This window comes from Canis aureus, chromosome 28 (genome assembly GCF_053574225.1).
Source record: "Canis aureus isolate CA01 chromosome 28, VMU_Caureus_v.1.0, whole genome shotgun sequence".
Taxonomy (NCBI): domain Eukaryota; kingdom Metazoa; phylum Chordata; class Mammalia; order Carnivora; family Canidae; genus Canis; species Canis aureus.
The window spans coordinates 1,104,657-1,127,295 of record NC_135638.1 but is presented as its reverse complement, the minus strand read 5'-3'; the positions used below and the strand labels follow the sequence as shown (position 1 = coordinate 1,127,295).

Here is a 22,639-nt window from a genome sequence, read left to right as displayed (position 1 = left end):
ACTGGCCCGGGATCACGTGTCTAAATGATAGATGGGGAAAAGACTGTCCTTTCATGCTGCAGATCTTTGCCTACTGGCAGGAAGTCAGAGGTTTGCTGTGGCCTTTTACCAGGTCTCCTTGCCCTTTACTTACCGTCACATTACTCCCCCCGCCCCCACCCTTTCTCCTTCCCTGGTTCTCAGTAGCCGATTGTGGGCAAATGTGGGTATCTATGCTCAGGAAGGTGACAGCGCAGATTGTCCAAACTGGAATGTGTTTTATCGCATTATCTACGTGAATAGTAGCTATTAGGTGGATGTGATCTAGCATGTTCCAGAAGCTCGTAACACGTCACAGAAAATACAGAGGTCTTGTGATGAAACCACGTTGGAAGGCCTGCCAATGTCAAAGGGAAGCCTCTGTCCTCGTCCTCACCGGGACGGTGTGCCAGCCTATGGGGAAGTGTCTCCTTCCCTCGGCTTGCTGTGCTTTAAGTTCTGTCCTCCCCAAGAAGGAAGGAAATGAGAGTCGAAGAAAAATTAAGTCACTCGAACTTGTGAGAAGGATCTGCCACAGGCGTCCCCACATTCATGGCGTCAAGAAATTGTTTCCAGCATTAATGGAGGCCTGAGGCATTTATTTAAAAATATGTATTATTCACTCATATATACATTCATTTTACATTATTACATCTTAACATTCATCAAAAACTAAAGAGTTTTTAAGAATTTCTCAAAGTCCTGTACTGAGGCTTTGGCAATCTCCTCACAGAATATTTCATCAGGTACAGACACAAATTTGTCCAGAGAGATGTAGTTAGGTTTTGTTGGATCATACTGTGCTCTTCCTAAATAGGTAAGAAACAAATGTCTTTCTTTGACTTTAAACAACCTTGTATTAAACACCTAAAAAAGAAAAAAAAAAGTTTTTAAAAACGACATTGTGCACTGAAAGATGACCTATTAAACTATTTATTTGGCTGAAAATTTTGATTAGGCTAACAATGATAAAGTGGTGACACATGCTCGGTAACTACGATAAATGCCACAGGCCTTAAACCATATAGCTTCTGCTAAAAAAATGATGATTCAAAAGGGATTCAAAACAAACAGGACAATTATAGAGTAATTAAGGGCTATACTGTAGGCAAAGAACATTGGGTAATCCAGATGGAGGAGATGTTAAAACCGCAAATCCTCCGGCCCTGCCCCCAAAATACTTAACAGCAACTCTTTGTGGGGCCCACCGGTTCCCCCAGGTGATTCTGATGACTGCCAAGTTTGAGAACCCAAGTTGGAGATCAAGGTCTATTGGCACCAAAAAGCTTCACGATCTGTGGAGCTTCCTTACTTTTATGAAATTCCTGCTGCTCCCGCTCTCTGCTTAGTGTTGGAATGAAGGAACCCAGCCTCTGGGGAGCAACTGGGGAAAGCAGTCCTGCCGGTCTTGGGGTTAAAACTCAAGGAGTAGCATGAGCGGCAGCAACTTTAGAAAGGAGCCAGAAACAGGCCAACGAGAACTTGTTTTTTACAAGAGAAAATTGGCTTCATACCACGAAGTTTCTAAAGCACCAGCCAAAGATTTCAAGTCCACCGGTTCCCTCACAGTCCTGTCAGTTAATGTGTATCTTCCTTTTTTTTTTTTTTTTAAATGTTAGCCAGACCCCAGACCCCTACAAGTCTGAGAATCTCAATAAGGAAGTCCCAGTTCTGTAACTGGACTTCCCAGAAGCAAGGGTTTGAGGTGCCCAAAAGTCTGTGTTTTTTAAACAAATTATTTTGATGCATCCGGTCAAGTTCATAGTTTCTGTCCACCTCTGCGACCCCCACTCGTTCTTTTTTTTTTTTAAAGACTTTATTTACTTATTCATGAGAGAGAGAGAGGCAGAGACACAGGCAGAGGGAGAAGCAGGCTCCAGGCAGGGAGCCCAACGCAGGACTCGATCCCGGGTCTCCAGGATCATGTCCCAAGCTGAAGGCTCCCCTAAACTCCCGAGCCCCCTAAGGTCCCCTCCCCCCCCAACTCATTCTACTGACAACTCAAACGCCAGGTCTTAGATGGTAGCGCACCCTAGTTAAGAGCATGTTTTTATACCTAACTGCCAGAGTTCTAATCTTGGCTCGGTCCCGTTACCCGGGTAACCTTTGGACGGTCCTTTCATGCTTACATTGTCACCTGTGAAATAGGGCTAACAACAGCACCTATCTCAGATGGTGGCTGTGAGGATTAAATGAATGAATACAAGTAAAGCAGTGAAGACAGCTGGCACACAGTGAGCACTCAGTAGCTCTCATTATTTCTAGGATTTTCCTACCTCTTCTAAATTAACAGTTCTATATAAGGTACCTGGTTAAGACTCTAACACTGTGTAAGTCAATTACATGTTAGGAACTTGTCTTCCACACGAGATTACAGATTCTACAAGAATACAGATCATGTCTGATTGATTTTTGTATCCCCAAATCCGGTTATTAATTATTATTAATTACCTAACAGCCCAGGGGAAAACTAATCGTTTTTGCGTTTTACTTGAAGACCACTTACTTTATGATTGTTCCAATAAGCCAAGTTTGTAGCACTGCATTTTTAATAATGAATACATATACAGTTAATGAAACAAAAATTCTCTATTAAGGGCTCATTCGTAGCGAAGTATGATAGGTAAATAAACATTGCTGTTTGTGAAGGAATTATACCAAATGCAATCTAGTTTTGAGTTCTATGAAAGTCCTATTTCCTCCGCCTATTTTTATATCAAGAACACGTGTAGCAAACAGAGTAGGGAGGTCACTTTAATGAATTTCAACCTTCATTTATCCAGTGAATACAGAGGGTCTAGTCACATGGCAAAAAGGAAAGGATGACTTTGATTTAATTCAGTCATTCATTGGTTCAGCAAATATTTATCCAGTGCCTACTAAAAGTCCTGGTGTAGTTCCAGACGCTGGAAATCCGGCAGTGTATAAATCAGACAGGATCTCTGCCCTCGGAGAGTTAACATTCTTGTGAACAAGCAGACAATGTCACTTGCTAAAGAACAGGGACGTCTGATTAGCTTGGAAAATATAAAAATGGCTTTGGCACAACGGTAAACTACAACTGTTTTATACTTCGGTAGGAGATGATTAAAATATGGCTTATTAACTAATGGATCTATTTATTTATTTACAAAGGTTTATTTATTTATTTGAGGGGGGGAGAGGGAGAGAAAGAGAGATCGCGCACGCATATGCGCGCACACACCCTCGACGGGGGGCAGGGAGAAGGAGAGAATCCCAAGTAGGCTCTCCACTGACCGCAGAGCCCAACGTGGGGCTCGATTCCAGAATTCATGAGATGATGGCCTGAGCTGAAACTAAAAGTGGGACACTTTAACCAACTGAGCCACCCAGGTGCCCCTAACTGACGGATTAAGATAGACTGAATAAAAAGTACACGTAGAACTGAAAGGACCCTTCGGGGAAGTGATCTTATTCCCAATTTAAATGGGAAAAAACACACTTGGGAATGTGTTAGATTCCAAGAGGCAAAAAAAAAAAAAAAAGATTCCAAAAGGCAGGATGAGCAGTAGGTAACAACTCTAGGGAAACAGATTCGTCCCTATGTCTCCTCCGGAGATGGACATGTGTGCCTAGAAGTTGTATACTTTTCACAAGTGTTCCCTCAACTCCATGTGCTAGGTATGTTGTTGATTTACAAGATGGGCAATAGAAATATGACCTTACTACCAGTGTCAATCTCAGAACCAGTATTGGTCTAATTCCTTCCCAAACAGCAAATAATTTTTGCAGAACACCCAGAGAACAGTTCTGGGTGAAGGGCGATGACAGCTCTGAGAGGGCTGTGTGCTCCTTACCTGGGGGAACCTGACAATGAGGTGGTGGGGAATGTTCATCACATTGTGCACGTAGTCGAAAGTCTCAGTAAGTTTCCTTTTATTTGCAGTTAACATCTTGGGGACTCTGGTGATCATATGTTGAATTTCATTATGTTTAAAACCTAGTTCAAGACGATAAACCTAAAAGAAAGTAGAGTTGCTTGCATCAGGAATGGAAACAGTCATCTTGGTAATATGCCAGAGGACACACTGATTTCTTTAAAATTTGAAACGAGGACACCAGAATCTGGGGACAGCTGTGCCAGGGTCCGTGGCTTCCTGCTCCTGGGGTAACCTGAATTTCAAGCCCCTCTCCTGAGAGGAACTGCTCACAGCCTGGGGATTATCACCAAGATCACCAACAGGAGCGGTCGTCAGGATGAGACACAAGGATGGTGGATGTGGAAAGCCTGGTCAGGCTGGCTGTAACAGGCCCTCCACCACAGACCAGCTGTTAAGATTTCAAAGTGTTTTTTTGAGTCTCCACTCCCAATCACACTCATTTACATGTTATCTGGAGAAACTACATGCCAAAATGTCACAGATGATAAAACTAACTACCCGAACGTGTGTTAGGTCCTCCGCTCCCCGAGCAACCCGCTGCTCTTACTACTCTGCATGCGCTGCCCCTACTGGGTCCTAAGCCCCATGAGAGCAGGGACTGTCACCCCAGCACAGCACATGGGCAGCTGCTCAATAATATTTCAACAATTGGACATGGAACACTGTAGGTTTTTAAATTTTAAATACTCCTACAGCTTTGTATACTAACTACTCCGCGGCCTTGTTGTCTTGGAGCGTCTGGTATATCCTGTGACAGAGTCAGAGCTGCCAGTGGGCAGTCTGAGGAGAGCAACATGCTGCCACTGGTCTCTTCACCAATGTCTTTTGGATCCAGCCTCCAAGACTCCTCTCCCGCCGAGGTGACATAAACCTGGGGTCTCAGACTGGGCAACAGGCGCGGTTTCCCGGTATCACCCGGCCCCCTAATGCACTGCTCTGGGATTACTGGTATCAGCGTCTGCAAGGTGATTCACGCCTGTGACACCTGGGAAATGTGAATGTATTATTAACTAAAACTGCCTGCTAGGTATTTATTGTATCATTTCTTTGTCCATCTTTTTAGAAATGACTTTTTTTTTTTTTTTTTAAGAAATGACTTCTTTCACAATCTAGTTTTAAGATGACAGAGCGAATTCCATCCTCCTCTTAAGCACGTAGAGAAAGAAGCTGATTTCTGAAAAGCTTAAAGTCGACCTACCTTCATGTTTTCTTTCACGGGCTCCAGGCTTCCAGTTAGTAGCCTTGGGAGACGAACCACCAGATCTCTAGTCTACAGTTATAAAACAATCCGTTATTACTATACATGCACATCCAACTAGTTCGGGAAAACAAGGCATTGCTAGGGACACAAAACGAAAATTTAAAATATGAGCCAATCAGAAAAAATGCTAGGAACCCGGAAAATACATAAACTTAATACTGTTTGAGAAAAAAAACAAATACTGGAAATAAAATTTAAGGCACCAAGTTGATGGAATATTATAAAATGATACAGCTATATATTTAACCAGTAGAGTAATTCATTCTTGTACAAAAATACCTGGCATTTATATGTGCCAGGCATCTGTGAGAAACGTGAGATTTAAGTTACTAAATGTAGCTCACATGGAAATAGACAAATTCTCTTTTCTTTACCTTCTTCACGCTGAGTTCAAGTTCTTTCTGAAAAAATCCCAATCTGTTATCCAATCTTTCCACTGAAAAACTCAGCAAAAACGGCGCATTTCTGACCATCTGTGCAATCTGTGCCTTACTGAAATTTTTTGATTGTAGATAAGCCACTCTAGAGAAACAAACAAAAAAAAAAATACACGGTACCTATAATTAACATTTACTAATGTCATGCTACTTTCCACAGTAACAAACAAGAGATAAAAAACATTCCATGATAATGGCTCAGATATGGTTAAAGCAAAACAAGCACCCATCCAATTCTAGAATGGTTTCCCATTTATACTTGGAAACCAAATAATTTTCTAATCTAATAGATTCTCTTTTTAGTTAATCTGACTTATTACTTGGTAAAAAAAAATTAAATAGCTTCTATTTAAGAATTTTTTTTGCTAAGAACAGAAAATCCATAAATTAAATTAAGAGATTCCAAAGACCCTCAATCATGGTGGAAATTGAAAGAGGAAATTTTTTAGTTTAGCAAATTTACTGAGGATGTATTTTCAAAAGTTAATTTTTACTGTGAGATCCCACCTCACACCAGTGAGAATGGGGAAAATCAACAAGACAGGAAACCACAACTGTTGGAGAGGATGTGGAGAAAGGGGAACCCTCTTGCACTGTTGGTGGGAACGTGACCTGGTGCAGCCCCTCTGGAAAACTGTGTGGAGGTTCCTCAAAGAGTTAAAAACAGAGCTGCCCTATGACCCAGCCATTGCACTGCTGGGGATTTACCCCAAAGATACAGATGCAGTGAAATGCCGGGACACCTGCACCCCGATGTTTCTAGCAGCAATGTCCACAATAGCCAAACTGTGGAAGGAGCCTCGGTGTCCATCGACAGATGATGGATAAAGAAGATGTGGTTTATGTAGACAATGGGATATTCCTCAGCCGTTAGAAACGACAAATACCCACCATTTGCTTCGACGTGGATGGACCTGGAGCGTATGATGCTGAGTGAAGTGAGTCAGTCGGAGAAGGACAATCATCATACGGTTTCACTCATACGGGGAATATAAGAAATAGTGAAAGGAATTAAAAGGGAAAGGAGAGAAAATGAGTGGGAAGTATCAGAGAGGGTGATGGAATGTGAGAGACTCTTAACTCTGGGAAATGAACAAGGGGGAGTGGAAAGGGAGGTGGGGGGGAATGGGGTGACTGGGTGACAGGCACTGAGGGGGGCAGTGGATGGGATGAGCACTGGGTGTTATACTATATGTTGGCAAATCGAAATCCAATAAAAAAGTACAAAAAAAAAATTTCCTGTGATTTCCATTGCATTTTGTTAACAGCTAAGAAATTTCCTAAGTTTCTGGGAACCAAAATAAGGTGGTAAAATAAAGAAGGTTTGACTATGAAATAACATTACTGATTCTTAAAAGCTGTTTATAAATATAGTAAAAGGCATAAACATATTAAATGTTTACAGCATACCAGAACATTATCTTGCTTAATTCTCACCAGAAAAAAACAAAATGCCTATGATACTTCTATACTGTATACCATCAGAGCTAATGTTTTATAAGTGACTCCTATTCCTTTAAGGGAACTCAGACGACACGAGAGAAAAAAACTGATAAATTTAACTATATAAAAATTTAAAATGCAAGGGAATCCCCCTAACTATTGACAAAATCAAAGTGGCAAGTATTAAAACATGTCACAGAGAAATAACTAATTTTGTTAAAATATAGAAGAATGCTTACAAAAGAAAAATACTTCATTTTAAAATGGCAGAGGATATATGTGATTTATAGAAGAGGCGATGTAAATAGAAATTCAACATAGGAAAAGATCCTCCACACATTTCTGAAACAACAGCGAGGCATGGTTTTAATCTATAAAATGAACTGAAACCGTGAAGTTTGATGACCCTGTATTAGTGAGGGTAAGAGGGAAACTGGCACTTCCGTATGACAGTGGGAGTCTAAAGTGGAAAACCACCCTACCAAGGACAAAATGTACATACCTTTTCACCTAGCAATTGCATTTCTAGAAACATATAGCAATTATGTTCCAGGCAGTCAGCAGCAGCAGAGCTGGTTATGTCAGACCGAGTCTCCTAGAATCACTCCTCCTCTCCCCTGTAACAGTTTGTCTATATTATACCAGAATGTAAGTCCCATGAAGAGAGACGCGTGTATATCTTTTGTGGCTCAAGTCTAACTTAGTGCCTTGTGTATATAGGAGCTCAACTTGTTCAATGTTAGGGAACCTTTTCCTAACTTAGAGACAAGGCATTGGACTCTGATGGTTCAAGGAACTGCACAGTTCTCTGAAATGCAGTGAGGCTCACCATCAGTGGGAGGATAACCTGGGGGTGAAGACCAGAGGCAGCCAGTAAGGAGACTTACAGCAATCTTCATGTGAAATGGGAACCCGAGGTGATCTTCACAGTGAAGATTAAGAGAAATGAGTTAACTGATTTAAGAGATAAAAACAGAATTGGTAGGTGATATATTAACGTGGAGAGTAAGCGAAGAGGAGCCGAGGTGCCTGTGTGGCTCAGTTGCTTAAGGGTCTGCCTTCCACTCAGGTCATGATCTCAAGGTCCTGGGATCAAGACCCCCGTCAGGCTTCCTGCTCCCTTTGCCCTTCCCCCTGCTTGTGCATGCTATCTCTCTCTCAAATAACTAAAATATTTTTTAAAAAGTAAGATAAAGAAGAGAAGCCAAAGTTAATAGCAATATTTCTGACTTGGGCAACAAGATGAGCAGTGATCCTACTCAGTAAATCTGGGAATACAGGGAAGAACTGACTTAGGTGAGAAGTAGGAAGGATGATCACTTCAAAAGGTGAACTTAGGGACGGTCCTAAAGCCTAGCAGGACTGCTATCTCACAGATCAATGCTATCTCATCTCCCTGTATCGATTCTCACAGATCTAATCAATTCTTTAAATGCTGAATGAATATAAAGAGGTTTATGGAAGTGCTTTGTAAAGAAGAAAAAAAGAAACCACCAAAATAGCCAACTTACGGAAGTGAGTAAGCAAATTATACAACAATGTGCCAAGAGGATGTCAAAAGTTGCCCAGAAAATTAAAACAATCCACAAAAGTTCAGACTTTCATAACTCTAAGTGCACTCTCAGCCATTTAGCCATTTGTTAATGGCTTAAAGATTTTTTTTTTATTCTGGTTTCTGAAGAGAAACAGTTAAGTATTGACTCAGCAATAAATTGAACACATAAAAATGAGAAGTTGAACAAAAGAACTATTTTAGATACTTAACCTTGATCAAAGAAAGTCCGTAACAAAAAAATTAACATTCATGTTCATTATCAGCTGATCATTAGGCAGCTGAGTCTTAAAAATAACTTACAGACACATTTCCTTCATAACCACTTCTTGGGTTATGCAAAAATCATTGTAAAAGCCCCACCTGGTCTTAAGATTTTCAAGGTCTTCAGAGAAAATAGCGTAGTTTTTAGTCAGGTATGGTCCCAGCTGGTTATCTTCTATACCCAAATCTTTAAGAAACATGAGTATTTGCTTAATGTCTTTTTCAAAATCCAGTCTCAGAAGGAGGTTGGCTGCTTCTGGATGTTTTTCTATCTTTGAGAGATCCACTCCTATAATAAATTACACATACTGTTTGAAGATGACTATTTGGCTAGGTCATTAAACATCATACATAAAAACACAAGGAATTACAGATGAAGATCAACAATCTGTCCAAAAGAGAACTGAGATAGGCCATTAGAAATTTCTAAATATATTTAAACTAAACTGGTTGCAGAAACAAAATTAAATGAAAATGAAGACGTAGTACTTATTTCAAAGTCACATATAAAGGAAAACAGTGCACTTGGGGCTAAATTCCTACCCAGAACAAATTCACTGAGTCATACTGCCCTAGCTAGGATCATCATCTTAATCCATGGTTTCTTGAATATTGTTTGAAGGATGCTTATGAGCCCCTAGTGATCTCCACAGTAATTGCTTAACTCGTAATTCTGCCGTGTAACAAACCCTTTGAATAGTTACTTTCTTTGATGTCTGTCATTTCCTTAGTTATAAGGATTATTTTCAAAATATGCTTCTGATCCCCTCCAGGTGGGGGAATAAAAATAACTCTATGTCTTCTCACTATAATCTCCGGGTCTTCAGCATGGAGACACGTACCTTGAAGGAGCTCAAGAAATCCTGTGTGAGAACAGGTGAGCATATACAGCCCTCAAATAGACAACAGAGAAGAAAGTTTACAGTCTTTAACCTTCAGATATCCTTATAATCTCAGGCAGTCTAAGAACGTGAGACAAGGCACGGGAGAAAGCAAGTTGTAAAAGTATACTCTGGTTGTGGATATAATTAGATGGCAATGTTAACTAGGCATGGAAACAAAGTAACCTGTAATTAAAAATTCTCATTAAAACTGCGCATTTTATTCTCTCATTTTTTTTCCTCTTTTATCTGATTAAAAGAAAAACCATGAACAGGAAAGGGCTATTCCTTACCTTTAGAGTAAACATTTGAAGATAATGTAAAACCTTAAGGTTTGACTTAAATTTTATAGTCTTAAAAATATTTCTTCAGGTGCAAAATAACTCTCAAACTGATTTCCGGATGCAACTTTAAAGTCTTAAATATAAGAGCAATGAAATAAAAACATCCTTTAACGGTATACACAACCAGAAAAATAAATTATAATTTCATATATTATTAGATCCAAACATAATTCTAAACCCAAATTTCTTGATATTAAACAGGCATTGATATAAGATGATCGTGAACAGAAAAACAGATTACACAAACACACATACAGAATGGAGACTCGAAACAGATCCAGGATCAAGTAAATAAAATAAAAAAATTAGCATATGATAATAATGGCACTTCTAATTAATGGTGAAAAGATGTACGATTCATCACGACATAATGGGACCACTACCTATACATTTGAAAAATAAATGTTTCCATTACTACACTTACCATGGTGAGCATGATGTAATGCACAGAACTACTGAATCATTATGTTGTGTATCTGAAACTATATAATGTCAATTATACTTAAACCAAAGAATAAAATCCTTCCGTATCTGATAGAAAATTTTCAGAAAGATTAAGAATCTAACTATGTACTAACTCTAAAACTACTGGAAGAAAACAAACAGTGTTAAAAATATTAAGCTTTAGTACATAAAAATATAAAACCCAGGTACGGCTTTCTATAATAAATATATTTGCACAGAAAAAGGTGGGGAAAGCTATTCAACAGACTGGTGACAGGGTTACCTTTGGAAAGTGGAAACGGGTATGAAAAGAAGGTGAGAGTTCTTTCTCTTTTAACACTTGCATTATTCACAAGGAGATGGAATTCTGTTATAGTTTAAAAATAATATTAATAACAAGTCAAATTATTGGATGGATAGATAAATAAAGACAGAAACTAGTTCCAAGAATCTGTGATAAATGTGGGAAGGGGTGCTTTAAAAATAACATAAAGGGTTCAGACTTCAAACTTAACTTACTATTACAGCTGACATGTGCTGAAGTGCCTTGCTCAGCATGAGCCGTCACACCCTGACTGTGCTCAAACAGAAATCCTGAAAAGCTGCTTTTTAACAGCAATAGGAGAACAGAATCTCATCAGGAGAGCACACTGCTGTCAGCACAAATCACATGGGCTTCCTCAAGATTTCATTAACTTGAAAAAATAGTCACGGAATTCCTACTATGGACCAGGCACTTCTGTCAAGCTCTGGGGATATTAAACAACGAGTAATACAAGCCTCTAACTTCTGGGTGACCGCAGTCTAAGTTGCTTTTATCGCTTAACTACAATTATTACCACGGTGTTCGCTTGTGGTCACACTTATTTCGTGTATCGATCAAGGTCTGGCGGGCGACAGATTCCGCCCCGGACTGTGCGAACAAAGAGAACTCTAACGAAGGGACTCGACACAGTCAGTGAGAGTCGTGGGAACGAACAAGGGCACCCCTGGTGCTCCAGAGGCAGGGAGCACAAAGTATTACCCGAGCCCAGGGGGCCTGCAAGCCATTAGGAAAGGGCTGCTCAGTGGGAGCCGTTGTCATGGAGCATGGAGCCAGGCAGTGACAGGACCCAAAGCAGGGAGGGAACAGGGGAATAAATACTCCCACCTGCCCTCACTCCCGTCCTGCAAGGGCCTCCCCCTGGCCGAAGCTGCCCAGAGGCCAGCTGGCAAGGGAGCTCTGGTGCATAGAGGCTGGCCTCCTGGGATACAGGGGAGGCAGACAAAGGCAGAAAAGACATCTGAGAAGCAGACAGGCAGCAGGACACTGGGGTCCTCACAACTACTCCCTGCCAACACAACCAGGGCTCCTCCAACGTACTGTCACTTAAGTGACTTCCCAGATGTGCCGGTGACGTGTCAACATACAGATGAAGGAGTGGCTGAAACATATTCCCAAACCCTCAAGTATGCTGGAAATTATTTCAAGGCAGGGGCCACGTCTTCTATTTATCTTGTACTGGCCACAGCACCTATCCTAAGGCTGGGGGAAGCTGCTGCAGAAGGCAGGGGACTGCCTCTCCCTTTGCAGCAGATGTCATCTTTCTCTCCACTTTGAAACCACAGAACACTTTGTCTTATGTGGCACTTCCCACTGGACCTTTCGTCCTTGCAGCCCAGTTATTCCTTAGTATATTTAGATGCCTCTGAAGACAAAGGCCATTCCCTGCACATCCGGGCAACTCGCGCAGGAGCAGGTCAGTAAACAACTGTAGTACTGTTATTAGGGCTAGAACGGAACTGAGCCCGGGGTGATGTGAGGCCCAGAGGAGGGTCACCGAGGACATCTCAGAAGTTGCTGGAACTAAGTCTTCCAGTTGTCAGAGCTGGAAAAAGGAGGGAAGGGGCAAGCAGTGAGGTTGAAAAGGGAAGCAGGGGCCAGACTAGATAGAGCTGTGACATCCCGGGAAGGCTCTGAAGGATTTCCAGGAGGTCACTGACAGGGTCAGCCCGGCATTTTAGAAAGAGAACTAATATTCCAGAGATCATCTGGACAATGTTGCTGGCAAGACGACTGTCAGGTTTGGAAGCTCCTAACCGTCCAGTGAAAAATGAGAGCCTACAGTGAAGCAGTGCCTGGAGACTGAGAGGAGCAGATGAATTTGAGAGAGAATCCCTTACCTACCCCGTCCCTTCAGTCCCCAGGGAGAAAGGAGGTCAGAGAAGTTGGAAGCGTGCCAGAGGCTGCAGTGAGGTGCTGGACGGAACAGGAGAGGACTGAGTACAGGTCTGCAGTGAGATGGTGAGATGGCTTGGCTGCCTTCAGCCACCCGGACCCACGCGTCCCCCCCAGCCCACAGGCTCAAGCAGTCACGGAGCGGGCCTGGACAGAAGAGCCCATCCATGTTAGGGGGTCAGTGGGCTCCAGGAGGAATGGTGGGGGGCAGATGGGGTGGGGAGGAAGGAGTTCCTCATCTGGTAGGGCTTACTGCAGGAAAATCTGTCCTGACAGGCAGGCTATTGGAAGTGTGGGAAAATTTGGCCCTAGAAATAAAGAAAATGAATCAAAGGAAAAACAAGAATTATTAGCGACTATGGAAAAATGAAACGTTGTACAGGGAAGGAAAACAATGCCAGAGAACAGCAGCAAACAGTATTTATAGTCATAATATAAGGCTGGCTGATGATCCATCTAGAAATTGTTACCATAACTATAGTGGGCAAGTTGAAGAGGGGAAAAGTACATGTCTACCTACGAGAGGTCAGCTAAGGTCTAAAACCCATGAACGAAGCAAGGGCACTACGAACAGTTACATAAACAGGGTTAACTACAGACCCGAGGAGCGTAAAAGTTGAGAGCTGCCCGCGGGAACGGCGTGGAGGTCAGGAAGGAGGAAGGAGAGTATGGTTTTTCACGAGAGGCCTCTTCCCACTATGTGACTTCTGTTCATCTTGATAAAAACTACAAATGCTGATTTGAACAAAGTGAGGCAAAAAAACAAAGAAGAATACACTCGAGCACCCATAGGCGGTTCAGACTCACCTAAATGCACTAATTTCTGCAGAGTCTCGGAATGATCCACGTAGTCTCGGAGGGTGAACGTGTCTGGGGGCAACGGAGGGTCTGCGATGATCTGAATGGCCTCCTCCTCGGAGACGGGCTGCAGGGGAGCCAGGGAGGGCAGGTCGTCCAGAGCTGGGCAGGCACCGGGCGGAAAGACAGAGGCCGTCAGCTCCCAGCCCGCCCTACCGCGACGCCTCTTCCCGAGCTCGCCTCTCCTTAAATCTTGGGGTCACTTTAGAATTACATGTCTGACAAGTTTAACATCTGCCTTCTGAGAGGTAAGGTTACGACTCTAGAGAAATCAACCACTGTTGCTCCAAGGTTAGAAATCCGGTGGTAGGTTTCCCCTCGTCAGGAGCAGGTCCTACACAAAATCCCTCTCCACCATCAGGTAAGAATGCTAAAGATCAACTCACCTTCAAGTACGTTTTGAGACAGATTCTACTGTAGCTTCTTAAACTGGCCCAAAAGACAACATATTCTACCAGCCAGGTTTGTATGGGTTAAAGTCATTACACCCTGAAACGTCTTTCAGTGCAATGCCCTCTCCTCCAAGTTACTCTCAAGCTTTTTGGGATGTTCTATTTGTGTTCTTTTTGGTTTGCTGATTGTGGAGGCTGTCACACTACCAGACAGGTTTGGCAAAATTCATAGGACTGTATGCTCAAAAATGACGACTTTTACTTGGATACAATTATATCCTCATCAGGAATACAGTATTAGGATAAATTAGACCCTAAAGAAACCTAAATTACCACCTGAAAATTTTTTTTATAGAGAATCTAAGTAATAAAGTATTAAGAAAGCAACTCTTACACATACATCTGTAACAAAATATTATAGACATTAATCTATAAACTTTTTTTTTCTCAAATAAGTGGATAGAACTGGCATTGTTCTCTTACTAGCCTGGTACAAAGTATGCCTTGAAATGGGCTAACACACTATTAAGAGTTAACTTGTTCCAAAGGGGACTTTTCTGGAAGTTCAGAATTACCTTCTAGAGGCAGCTCAGAATCAAGGCTGGGTATCTTTTGTGTCTTCGGTGTCTGTTCATTCACAGAAGGAAGCAGAGTACTTTGGGCAGAACCAATCTCCTGCCTACTTGGGTTGGCCGACTGGGAACTATTCCGTAAGGAGGAAGTCCTGTAAGCCTTAAATCCCCACTGGAGAAAGCAATTGCCAGAGGACATCTGTGGCTGAGCAGAAACGCCATGCAACAATGTTTTTCCTGCTCTCGGAAAACGTTTTCCCAGTTGCATAGCTGTAAGGAAGCTACTCAATTTAACTGAATTGAACCATCTGGGTATCTGTCGGGCTGACAAAGCCATTTTTCTTAAAGTAGCCTATAAAGGAAATACATAACCATCAACGAAGAGAAACTTACTTAAATGTTTAGAACAGTATTCAAACAACAAAATGATAAACTGGAAAATCTTTTTTTTTCCAATTAAAAGATGTTTAGTAAATTTAGAGGATTAGAATAATCGAATGCTTTTTAAGCACAGGAAAAAAACCAAAAACAAGGCAGTCCCAGTTACAAACCAAAAGACAGGAACTTCTAAACTAGAAAGATAAAGATTTCTTTATAATTTAAAGCAGAATCACTAAAACTTGTAAATGTTTAAACTATAGCTGAACCCAATAATCCCTGTTAAATTTAATATTTAAAGGAAGTAAGGGGATGCAATTAAGTGTTCTTAAAATTTGGTTTGAAGGGGGGGTGTCTGGGTGGCTCAGTGGTTCAGCGCCTGCCTTGGGCCCCGGGGGTGACCTGGGGGTCCTGCGATCGAGTCGCACATTCGGGCTCCCCGCATGAAGCCTGCTTCTCTCTCTGCCTCTCTCTGTCTCTCATGAGTAAATAAAATCTTAAAAAAAATTTTTGGTTTGAACAGCATTTAAGAAACAGATTGTTGATGAAGACACTGAATTATCCAAATGCATTTTGTTTATACATTACTCATGAAATAAATAATTCTACTTTGTCCTAAATAATCAGTGTCCTAGGTATTATCACTGTTATCTAGAAGACTGTTTCTTGGTTAATCCTCTGGGCTGAACTGTTGATTATTTTGGATAAAGCTGTTCCTCAAAAGGGAATTAACAAAACCAATTTTGTCAAATTCTGTTTTTGGCTGTAGAAAAAAAAGAAAAAGAAAAGCCTTCAAAAACAAAAGGTCAAAACTAGCAAGCAAAATGAAATGACAGAAATACATAAGCAACGAGCAACGAATACATAAATGTCTGGCCAAAAATGCAGTTTTTTAAAAAGATTCTTATAAGGAAAGGCTGTTATGACGTTAAGCTCCAGGATTATGAAGAGATTTTATATTTAGCTTAATTAGGAGAGTGGATTTGATGTTACAATTTTATGTTACGATAAATAAGATAATCCACATAAAACATAGCATGGAGTCCGGCCTATGGAAAATGCTCAACACATGTTGGCCGTTTTTATCATCGTTGACTATACATCCAAATACGAAGGAAGTATTTGCTGCTGAATTAATTGTAGCATACAACGTTTTGATCTGTTTTTCTGCTTATTGGAATTCAGCTTGTTTTACGCTCAGAATTAGAGCGGATAACCGAAGGTCTGTCTTCCTGGAGATTCGGAATTTAGGGAAGTCTCCAGAAAGATTCCTGAAAGTCAAAGTCTCACTGTCACTCTGGAGTGATTTTAGAAAGGAAGGAAGTCTGCACAACAGCCTCTTGGGGTAGGTGCTTCTCGCTGAATCCTGGCAGGAGATGGCAGCCAGGCGTGGGCCTTTCCCGCAAGCCCGCGACATCCCGTCTCTGCAAAGTCGAAGGGAGGAAAGTGGAAGCGCGGGGGCCTCGGAGCGCGGCCTGGGCGACCCCCGGGGGCGGCGGACAACGGCCGTGGTGGGGCGCGGCCACCTAGGCCCTGGGCGCAGCCGCGAGTCCTTGTCCCTGTGCCTGTAAAACACTGGACTCCGCAGGTGTCAGAGCAGACTTCGGGAATCCTCCACGGGCGGCGAAGCCTGGCCGGCTCCGCTTAGTACGCCTCCCGTCCGCCCGCAAGGGGCCCCGCATCCCGCCCGCATCCCGCCCGCGTTCAGCGAAAGGCCTTCGCGGGGGCAGCCCGGTGGCTCAGCGGTTAGTGTCGCCGTCGGCCCAGGCCGTGACCCCGGGTCCCGGGACCGAGTCCCCGTCCGGCTCCCCGCAGGAGCCCGCTTCCCCCTCGGCCTGGGTCTCGGCCTCTCTCCCTTTCTGCGTCTCAGGAATCAATAAATAAACTATTTCTTTAAAAAAGTGCTTCACGTGCTTCTCCTGCCCGGATCCCGCCGCATCATCGCTTCGTTGCTGGGTGTGCTCCCCGCCCCGCCCCGGGCCTGGGTCACCGCGTCTACGTCACAGCCCCCTGCCTACGTCACCCCCCGGCCTGGGTCGCCCCGGCCCCCCGCGACCCCCGCCCCGGGCCCCGAGACTCGCCGGCGGCAGCGTGCGCTGGCTGCAAATGGCCCCGCGGCCAGGAAGGACACCAGATCGCCGGTCTAGGCCGCGGCCACGCGGGCGAGGGGAGGCGGGCGGGGCGGGGCGGGGCGGGGCGGGGTCGGGCGGCGGCTGACCCGGTGCAGCGGGAGCGGGCAGGACGGTGGTCGCCTCGCCGGCCCGGGACCCCGCAGGCCCCCGCAGGCCCCCGCAGGCCCCCGCGCCCGCCGCCCGCCGCCCGCCGCCCGCCGCGGGAACTTCCGCAGGAAGCCCGCCCCCGCCTCCCTCCGCCGCGCCGCTGCAAGCCCCGCCTCGCCGGTCGGAGGAAAGAAACCGGGACGGGCCCGAGCCCCCGGGCGGCCCCCGCCCCCACCGCGCTCTACCTACCTGTGGCGGCCCCGCTCCGGGTCGCGCTAGCGTGCCCGGCCCCGCCCCCCGAGGCCCCGCCCCCGAGGCCCCGCCCCTCCGAGGCCCCGCCCCGCCGCCCCTCCGAGGCCCCGCCCCCGCGCGCTGCGGCCGGAGTGGGCGAGACCATCCGCGAGGCCGCGCGGGGGGGGGGCGGGCGGCGCGCGGCGGGAGGAGGCGGCCCGCGCCCGCCGCTGCCCCCGCCCCGCTCGCTGCCCCCCGGCGCCCGGCGCCTGCGTTGGGGCGGCCACGGCGGGGCGCGGGCGATGCGGCTGGCGGGGCGGCAGCGGGGGCCCTGCCGGCGGCGCCCCCCGCCCGAGGCCGCGTTGGCGGCGCCCCGACCCCGCCCTCCCGCGCGCGTCCCTCCCGGCCGCCGGCCCCCGCTCGGCGCCAGTCCCGGCCCCGCCGCCCGCCCGCCGTCCGCCCGCCCGCCCCGGGGTCGCGGCCTCCAGGGCCCGGGGCCGCCGCCAACGCCGCCAACGCCGCCAACGCCGCCGCAGGACGGGGAGGCGCGCCATGGCGTCGTGCGTGGGGAGCCGGACCCTGAGCAAAGACGACGTGAACTACAAGATGCATTTCCGGATGATCAACGAGCAGCAGGTGGAGGACATCACCATCGACTTCTTCTACCGGCCGCACACCATCACCCTGCTCAGCTTCACCATCGTCAGCCTCATGTACTTCGCCTTCACGCGGTGAGCGGGGCGCGCCGCGGGCGGGGGCGGGTCACCACGGGGCGCCCCCAGCCCCGGGACCCCGGGACCCCGGGACCCCGGGACCCCTCGCCACCTCCCGTGCACCAACCACTCTGAGCACGTCCCGCCGCGCGCTCAAAGCCCCGCGGCCCACGGCGCTTCCACGCGCCTCCCCCAGGCCCAGGCGCCCCGGGACCCCGCGCCGTGGGTCCCCCCGCGTGCCCCGCGCCAGCGGCCGTGCACAGACTGCACCCGCGAGTTGCACGACACCGCCTTCCCCAGGCTGCACCTCCGCTGTGCCCGGCACACCCGCCGCCTAGCGCAGCCCTGCCCCCAGCCCCAGACGGCACCGCAACGCAAATGAGGGAGACGTGCGTCCAAGCTGACCTTTCCCCTTCCAGCCCAGGCACCTGTCGCCTCTTGGGCTCGTGGCTACACAGACACCGGCCCGCACTACCTGTCGTTCGTGCTGAGATGATGTATCATCAGGCAATTGCAGCAGCGCCTGGCGCGTAGTAAATGCTCTGCAAGTGATAAATAAGACACGTAAGTCTCAGTACAGCACACTCTCCTCCCCGGAAACACACACACACCCCGACACGTTTAGCCACATGCTCCAAGCCCCCCTGATGTACACTTGCACAGGCCACCTCTTGATACCGACATCATAGGACTGTACTCACTGAACACGTGGCCCCTCACCCCCAGCCCGGGGAGCCATTCCATCCCAGGAGCATGATGACATGCACACCCGGGTCCTCCTTACAACGATATGTGTTTTCCGAAAGAGCCTCTTTAAAGAAACGAAAGGTTTGCCTTCCACACTCTTAACGGTTTAAAAGATCAACCCAGATAGGTGTAGCTTTGGAACCAGGCTGCTGGCTTCAGGTGTCTGTTGTCCACCACGGTCGCGCTCCTTAACCTTTCTCTGAGCCTCAGGATCCACACTTGTAAAATGGGGATAAAGCACGTGCTTACCTCATACGGGTTTATGAGTAATAAACGAATGCGTGAATGCACATAGCGGAGTACCTCATTCACAACGCACAATTAACGTCAGTCACTTCTCTCAGTATTTTTATCCAACAATCAATGGTTCTCATTCCAGGTCAGCAGAAAATGTGCAGAAGTGTATCGAGTGGCCACAGGCATTGGAACTTCTGGTTATTAGTAGGTGGGGATTAAGGTGCTAGGTGTGTTATGACACATAGGACAGCACTGTTTGAGAAAGAATGAACTGTCCCCTAGACAGATGTTTGTGTGTGCACATGTATGTGCAAGATCTATACACGCACATGCACACATGCAATGCCAGTGGTGTCTCTGTTGGGAATCGCCGCAGTCTTTCAGATTTTCATAGAACTTAAATATCCTCCTACAGCTCACTCCTTTCTTATTTCCACAATCCTTTTGACTCTTGGTTCTTATTTTGTGTTGATCTATTTGCATAAATCTACCTAAAGCCGTAAAGCATAAGTAACAATCTTAATGATTGAGGGATACAGCAACTATTATTGTAAAGTCTTCTGCTAACTCTAGTGGATATGACTAGACCTTTCCATGGTATCCAACCGAGAACGTATTTTTAGCCCTGCAGAAAACTCATTCATGTCCCTACTTTTGGTTATTCTCAAATACTTCATTGGTCATGTCATCTCATTTTACCACTCAGTAGCAGCGTGGCCACTTAATTTTGCTAGGCCTCAGTTTCCATATGTACGTACAATGAAGACACCTAATAATACTCCATGGGATTATCTTTTATGAAGGTTCAGTACATTTTTTGTTAGGTAATCTGTGTTTAGCTCAGTGCTTTCCAGAGTAAGTGCTCAGTAAACATTAGCTGTAACTATTATGTCGTTTCATTGTACGCTAATGCCTTCTACTAAATTACATCTGTCATTGAGCAAGGATGAAGAATGCTCTATTATTGAGAAAAAGGATGAAGGCATTGAGATAGTGGACATTGCTCTGCTTGCATAACAAACATATCTGTTGAGTATTTCAGTTTAACTTCCTCTCCTGTGTGGGTCGACAATGGTGGAATCAGTGTGGGGATTTCTTTGGAAGTAAGACAAGTAATTGTGATATTTTATTCTAAATAATGAGAAGCAAGAATGGGCGGTTCGTTTCAGTCTTTTATCTTTAATATTATTCTAGGCCCTCTAAGAATAGATCTCTCTTCCTCTTTTCTGATACAGAAAGTCACATTGTTCCGTCATTTCCCTGTTTGGCCAAAGCAGTTGATAAATTGCAGCAGAGGTTATGAATTTTAACAGTTTGTCAATAGTCATACAAGAGGAATAACCTGAACCTCAGACTGTGGCCTTTTATAAAAATGATAATCATTTTATTTCTTCCAATAATTTCATAAAGAGAAACCATATGTTGAAGAACTCATTAATAACAAGTTTTACCTTCTATAAAATCATAAGCACCACTAACATGCGTGGTACTTATTTTTTGTAATGAGTTGTGCCCCTTTATAAAGCGGAACATCAGTGATCGCTCTTTTTCCATAAAGATGGAAGGTAACCACTTCTTATATGAAAATGATTCATTATGATGCTCTTTTGAAATGATTGTCCTCGGTGCCTTATAATTATTTTATAACAGGATTTTAGTTGGATGACCGTTCAGTGCAGTTCCTTCAGTAAAAGTGAAAAAAAGTTTGTTTTCCAAAGACGAGCGATGTGAGGGGAAAGGAGACAATACTTTTGGGGTGCCGTATTACTGGTCGAGGAGAAACCGTAGCTGGGTCCTGTCACATGCTGCGGAGACACAGCAAGAATTTAGGATCGTGAGGGATTAGATACCACGTGCAGAAGTCTGAAACAGGTTTGGATTTGTCAAGTAGTTCTTTTGTTAGATAGCAACTAGGCTAAGTCACTGTTAAATCATGGTGTTTAAATCTCCTATCTCTTCTACCATCAATAAAAATAAAGCTGGGGTCGGGGGCGCCTGGGTGGCTCAGGGGTGGAGCATCTGCCCTTGGCTCAGGGCGTGCCCCTGGGGTCCTGGGGTGAGTCCTGCATCGGACTCCTGGCATGGAGCCTGCTTCTCCCTCTGCCTGGGTGTCTGCCTCTCTCTGGGTCTCTCATGAATAAATAACATCTTTTTAAAAATATAAAAATAAAGCCGGGTGCCATTGAGTCTTCTCCCTAAGCTCATTTTGCCACATTTTATAATCAGTATTTTTTTTTAAGATTTTATTTGGAGGGGGGCAGAGGGAGAAGCAGACACCCCACTGAGCAGGGAGCATGATCCGGGCCGGACCCCGGGACTCCAGGATCATGACCTGAGCCGAAGGCAGACGCTTACCTGACCCGGCCACCCAGGCGCCCCTAGAAAGCATTCTTACAAGACAAGTGCTTCGACAAATGCCCTGGAAGTTTGTTGGGCCAGAATGGAGCAAGGAGAACCTTTGTCTCAGGCTCAGAGTACAGTTACTGGGGTGCTTCGTGTTTAGTGCTTTCAGAGATTGGGCAAACGTGCACATAGTGAATGGCCCTCATTTCGAAAACAAACGTTAGATGTGAAAACACCAGGATCTGCTAATCCCGTTCCCAGCAGCCCCTCCCCTGAAGAGGCATGTGGCTGGCGGAGGGGCCTCCAGCTGAGGGCCTGGGTGCGGGCCGAGTGCTCGCGGCCCACAGGACGCGGCCTTCCTGCAGCCCGCCGCTCCTCAGTGCCTGTTGGTCTGTGCGTGCTGGCCTTCTCCCTGGCGGGACACACAAGGCAGACGGGGGCGAGACGGGCACAGGCCTTTGGCGTATCCGTTCTCACTTACGTGTTCACTGCGGCTTTGACTTCGTTTCCCTTCGCCGAATTGGAGCTCTGATCTTCATCAGCTCCGAGGCTCGCTGCTTCTTGCTTCGTTCGGCCTTGCCCCCCCCCCCTCGCGGAGACCCGCCAGCTTTCCCGGTTCTTGCCCTTTTACGCCATATAAATCCCATTAGGAAATGTCTCCTCGTGCTGCTGACTCCGTTGTCTGGTTTCTGCCTCCTTTATGTACGTTGTGTTCTTCGTCTCCCAGTAACACAAGGCCTGGCTGTCCTTGCTCCCGGCACCGGCTCTGTTCGGCGATGTCCATGGCGGCCGCGCACCGGGCGGGCCCCCAGTGGGGAACGGAGCACGTGCTTGGTGCTGCCTCCGGAGGGGTCTGGCCAGCAGTGAGCTTCACACTTCTCTTCCCCACTTCCTACTAGAATCATATTTCTCTTTGGATTTAAGTCAGCATCTTCCGTGTCCCTCCCTTACATTTATGTCTGGCGTTTTAGGTCCCTAATAAGGTCATAAGTGTGCTGGAGGGGAAATGTCTCCTGTATTTCTTTGGGGTCTTCTGTAGGAAGCGGACTCCCGGGTGGCTTTGGATGCTTTTGGTCTTGATACGGCCTTGCCTCTGAGGAACCACGTGCCCGAGACTGCTCCCTGGCGTTCGGCCCCGCAGGCAGGACTCCGTTAGCAGGGGTAATGCGGTTATCCTCCGGATAC

General features: G+C 45.9%; 2 protein-coding genes across 11 annotated transcripts in view; one reads left to right on the top strand and one right to left on the bottom strand.

Moving 5' to 3' along the window:
- PTDSS1 (phosphatidylserine synthase 1) overlaps positions 1-22,639 on the top strand; it is a 76,014-nt gene that overhangs the window by 2,518 nt on the left and 50,857 nt on the right. The window contains exons 1-2 of one of the 5 annotated variants that reach the window (XM_077876174.1): positions 18,006-18,145; positions 18,547-18,691. The exons of 1 other annotated variant lie outside the window; for it this stretch is intronic. Coding sequence is in view for 2 of the 4 variants with exons in the window: in XM_077876173.1 (XP_077732299.1) it covers positions 17,967-18,145 (179 nt within the window). In the remaining 2 variants the exon portion in view is untranslated. Of the gene's footprint in view, positions 1-17,874; positions 18,146-18,546; positions 18,692-22,639 lie in introns of those variants that run through there. 3 more of the 5 variants (XM_077876173.1, XR_013366882.1, XM_077876172.1) reach the window with 3 other exon arrangements.
- On the bottom strand, positions 597-18,662 carry MTERF3 (mitochondrial transcription termination factor 3). Of its 6 annotated transcripts, none has more exons than XM_077876182.1 (8): positions 18,603-18,662; positions 14,590-14,938; positions 13,572-13,724; positions 8,977-9,166; positions 5,556-5,703; positions 5,119-5,190; positions 3,837-3,998; positions 597-885 (listed from the first exon to the last, which is right to left on the bottom strand). In XM_077876182.1, exons 2-8 carry the CDS (start codon positions 14,921-14,923, stop codon positions 691-693), a joined length of 1,254 nt encoding a protein of 417 aa, XP_077732308.1. In that variant the 5' UTR covers positions 14,924-14,938; positions 18,603-18,662; the 3' UTR covers positions 597-690. The 6 variants fall into 6 exon arrangements, with proteins under 6 accessions (XP_077732308.1, XP_077732307.1, XP_077732306.1 ...); XM_077876181.1 differs by having other exon boundaries at positions 18,533-18,656; XM_077876180.1 differs by lacking the exon at positions 18,603-18,662 and adding an exon at positions 17,433-17,491.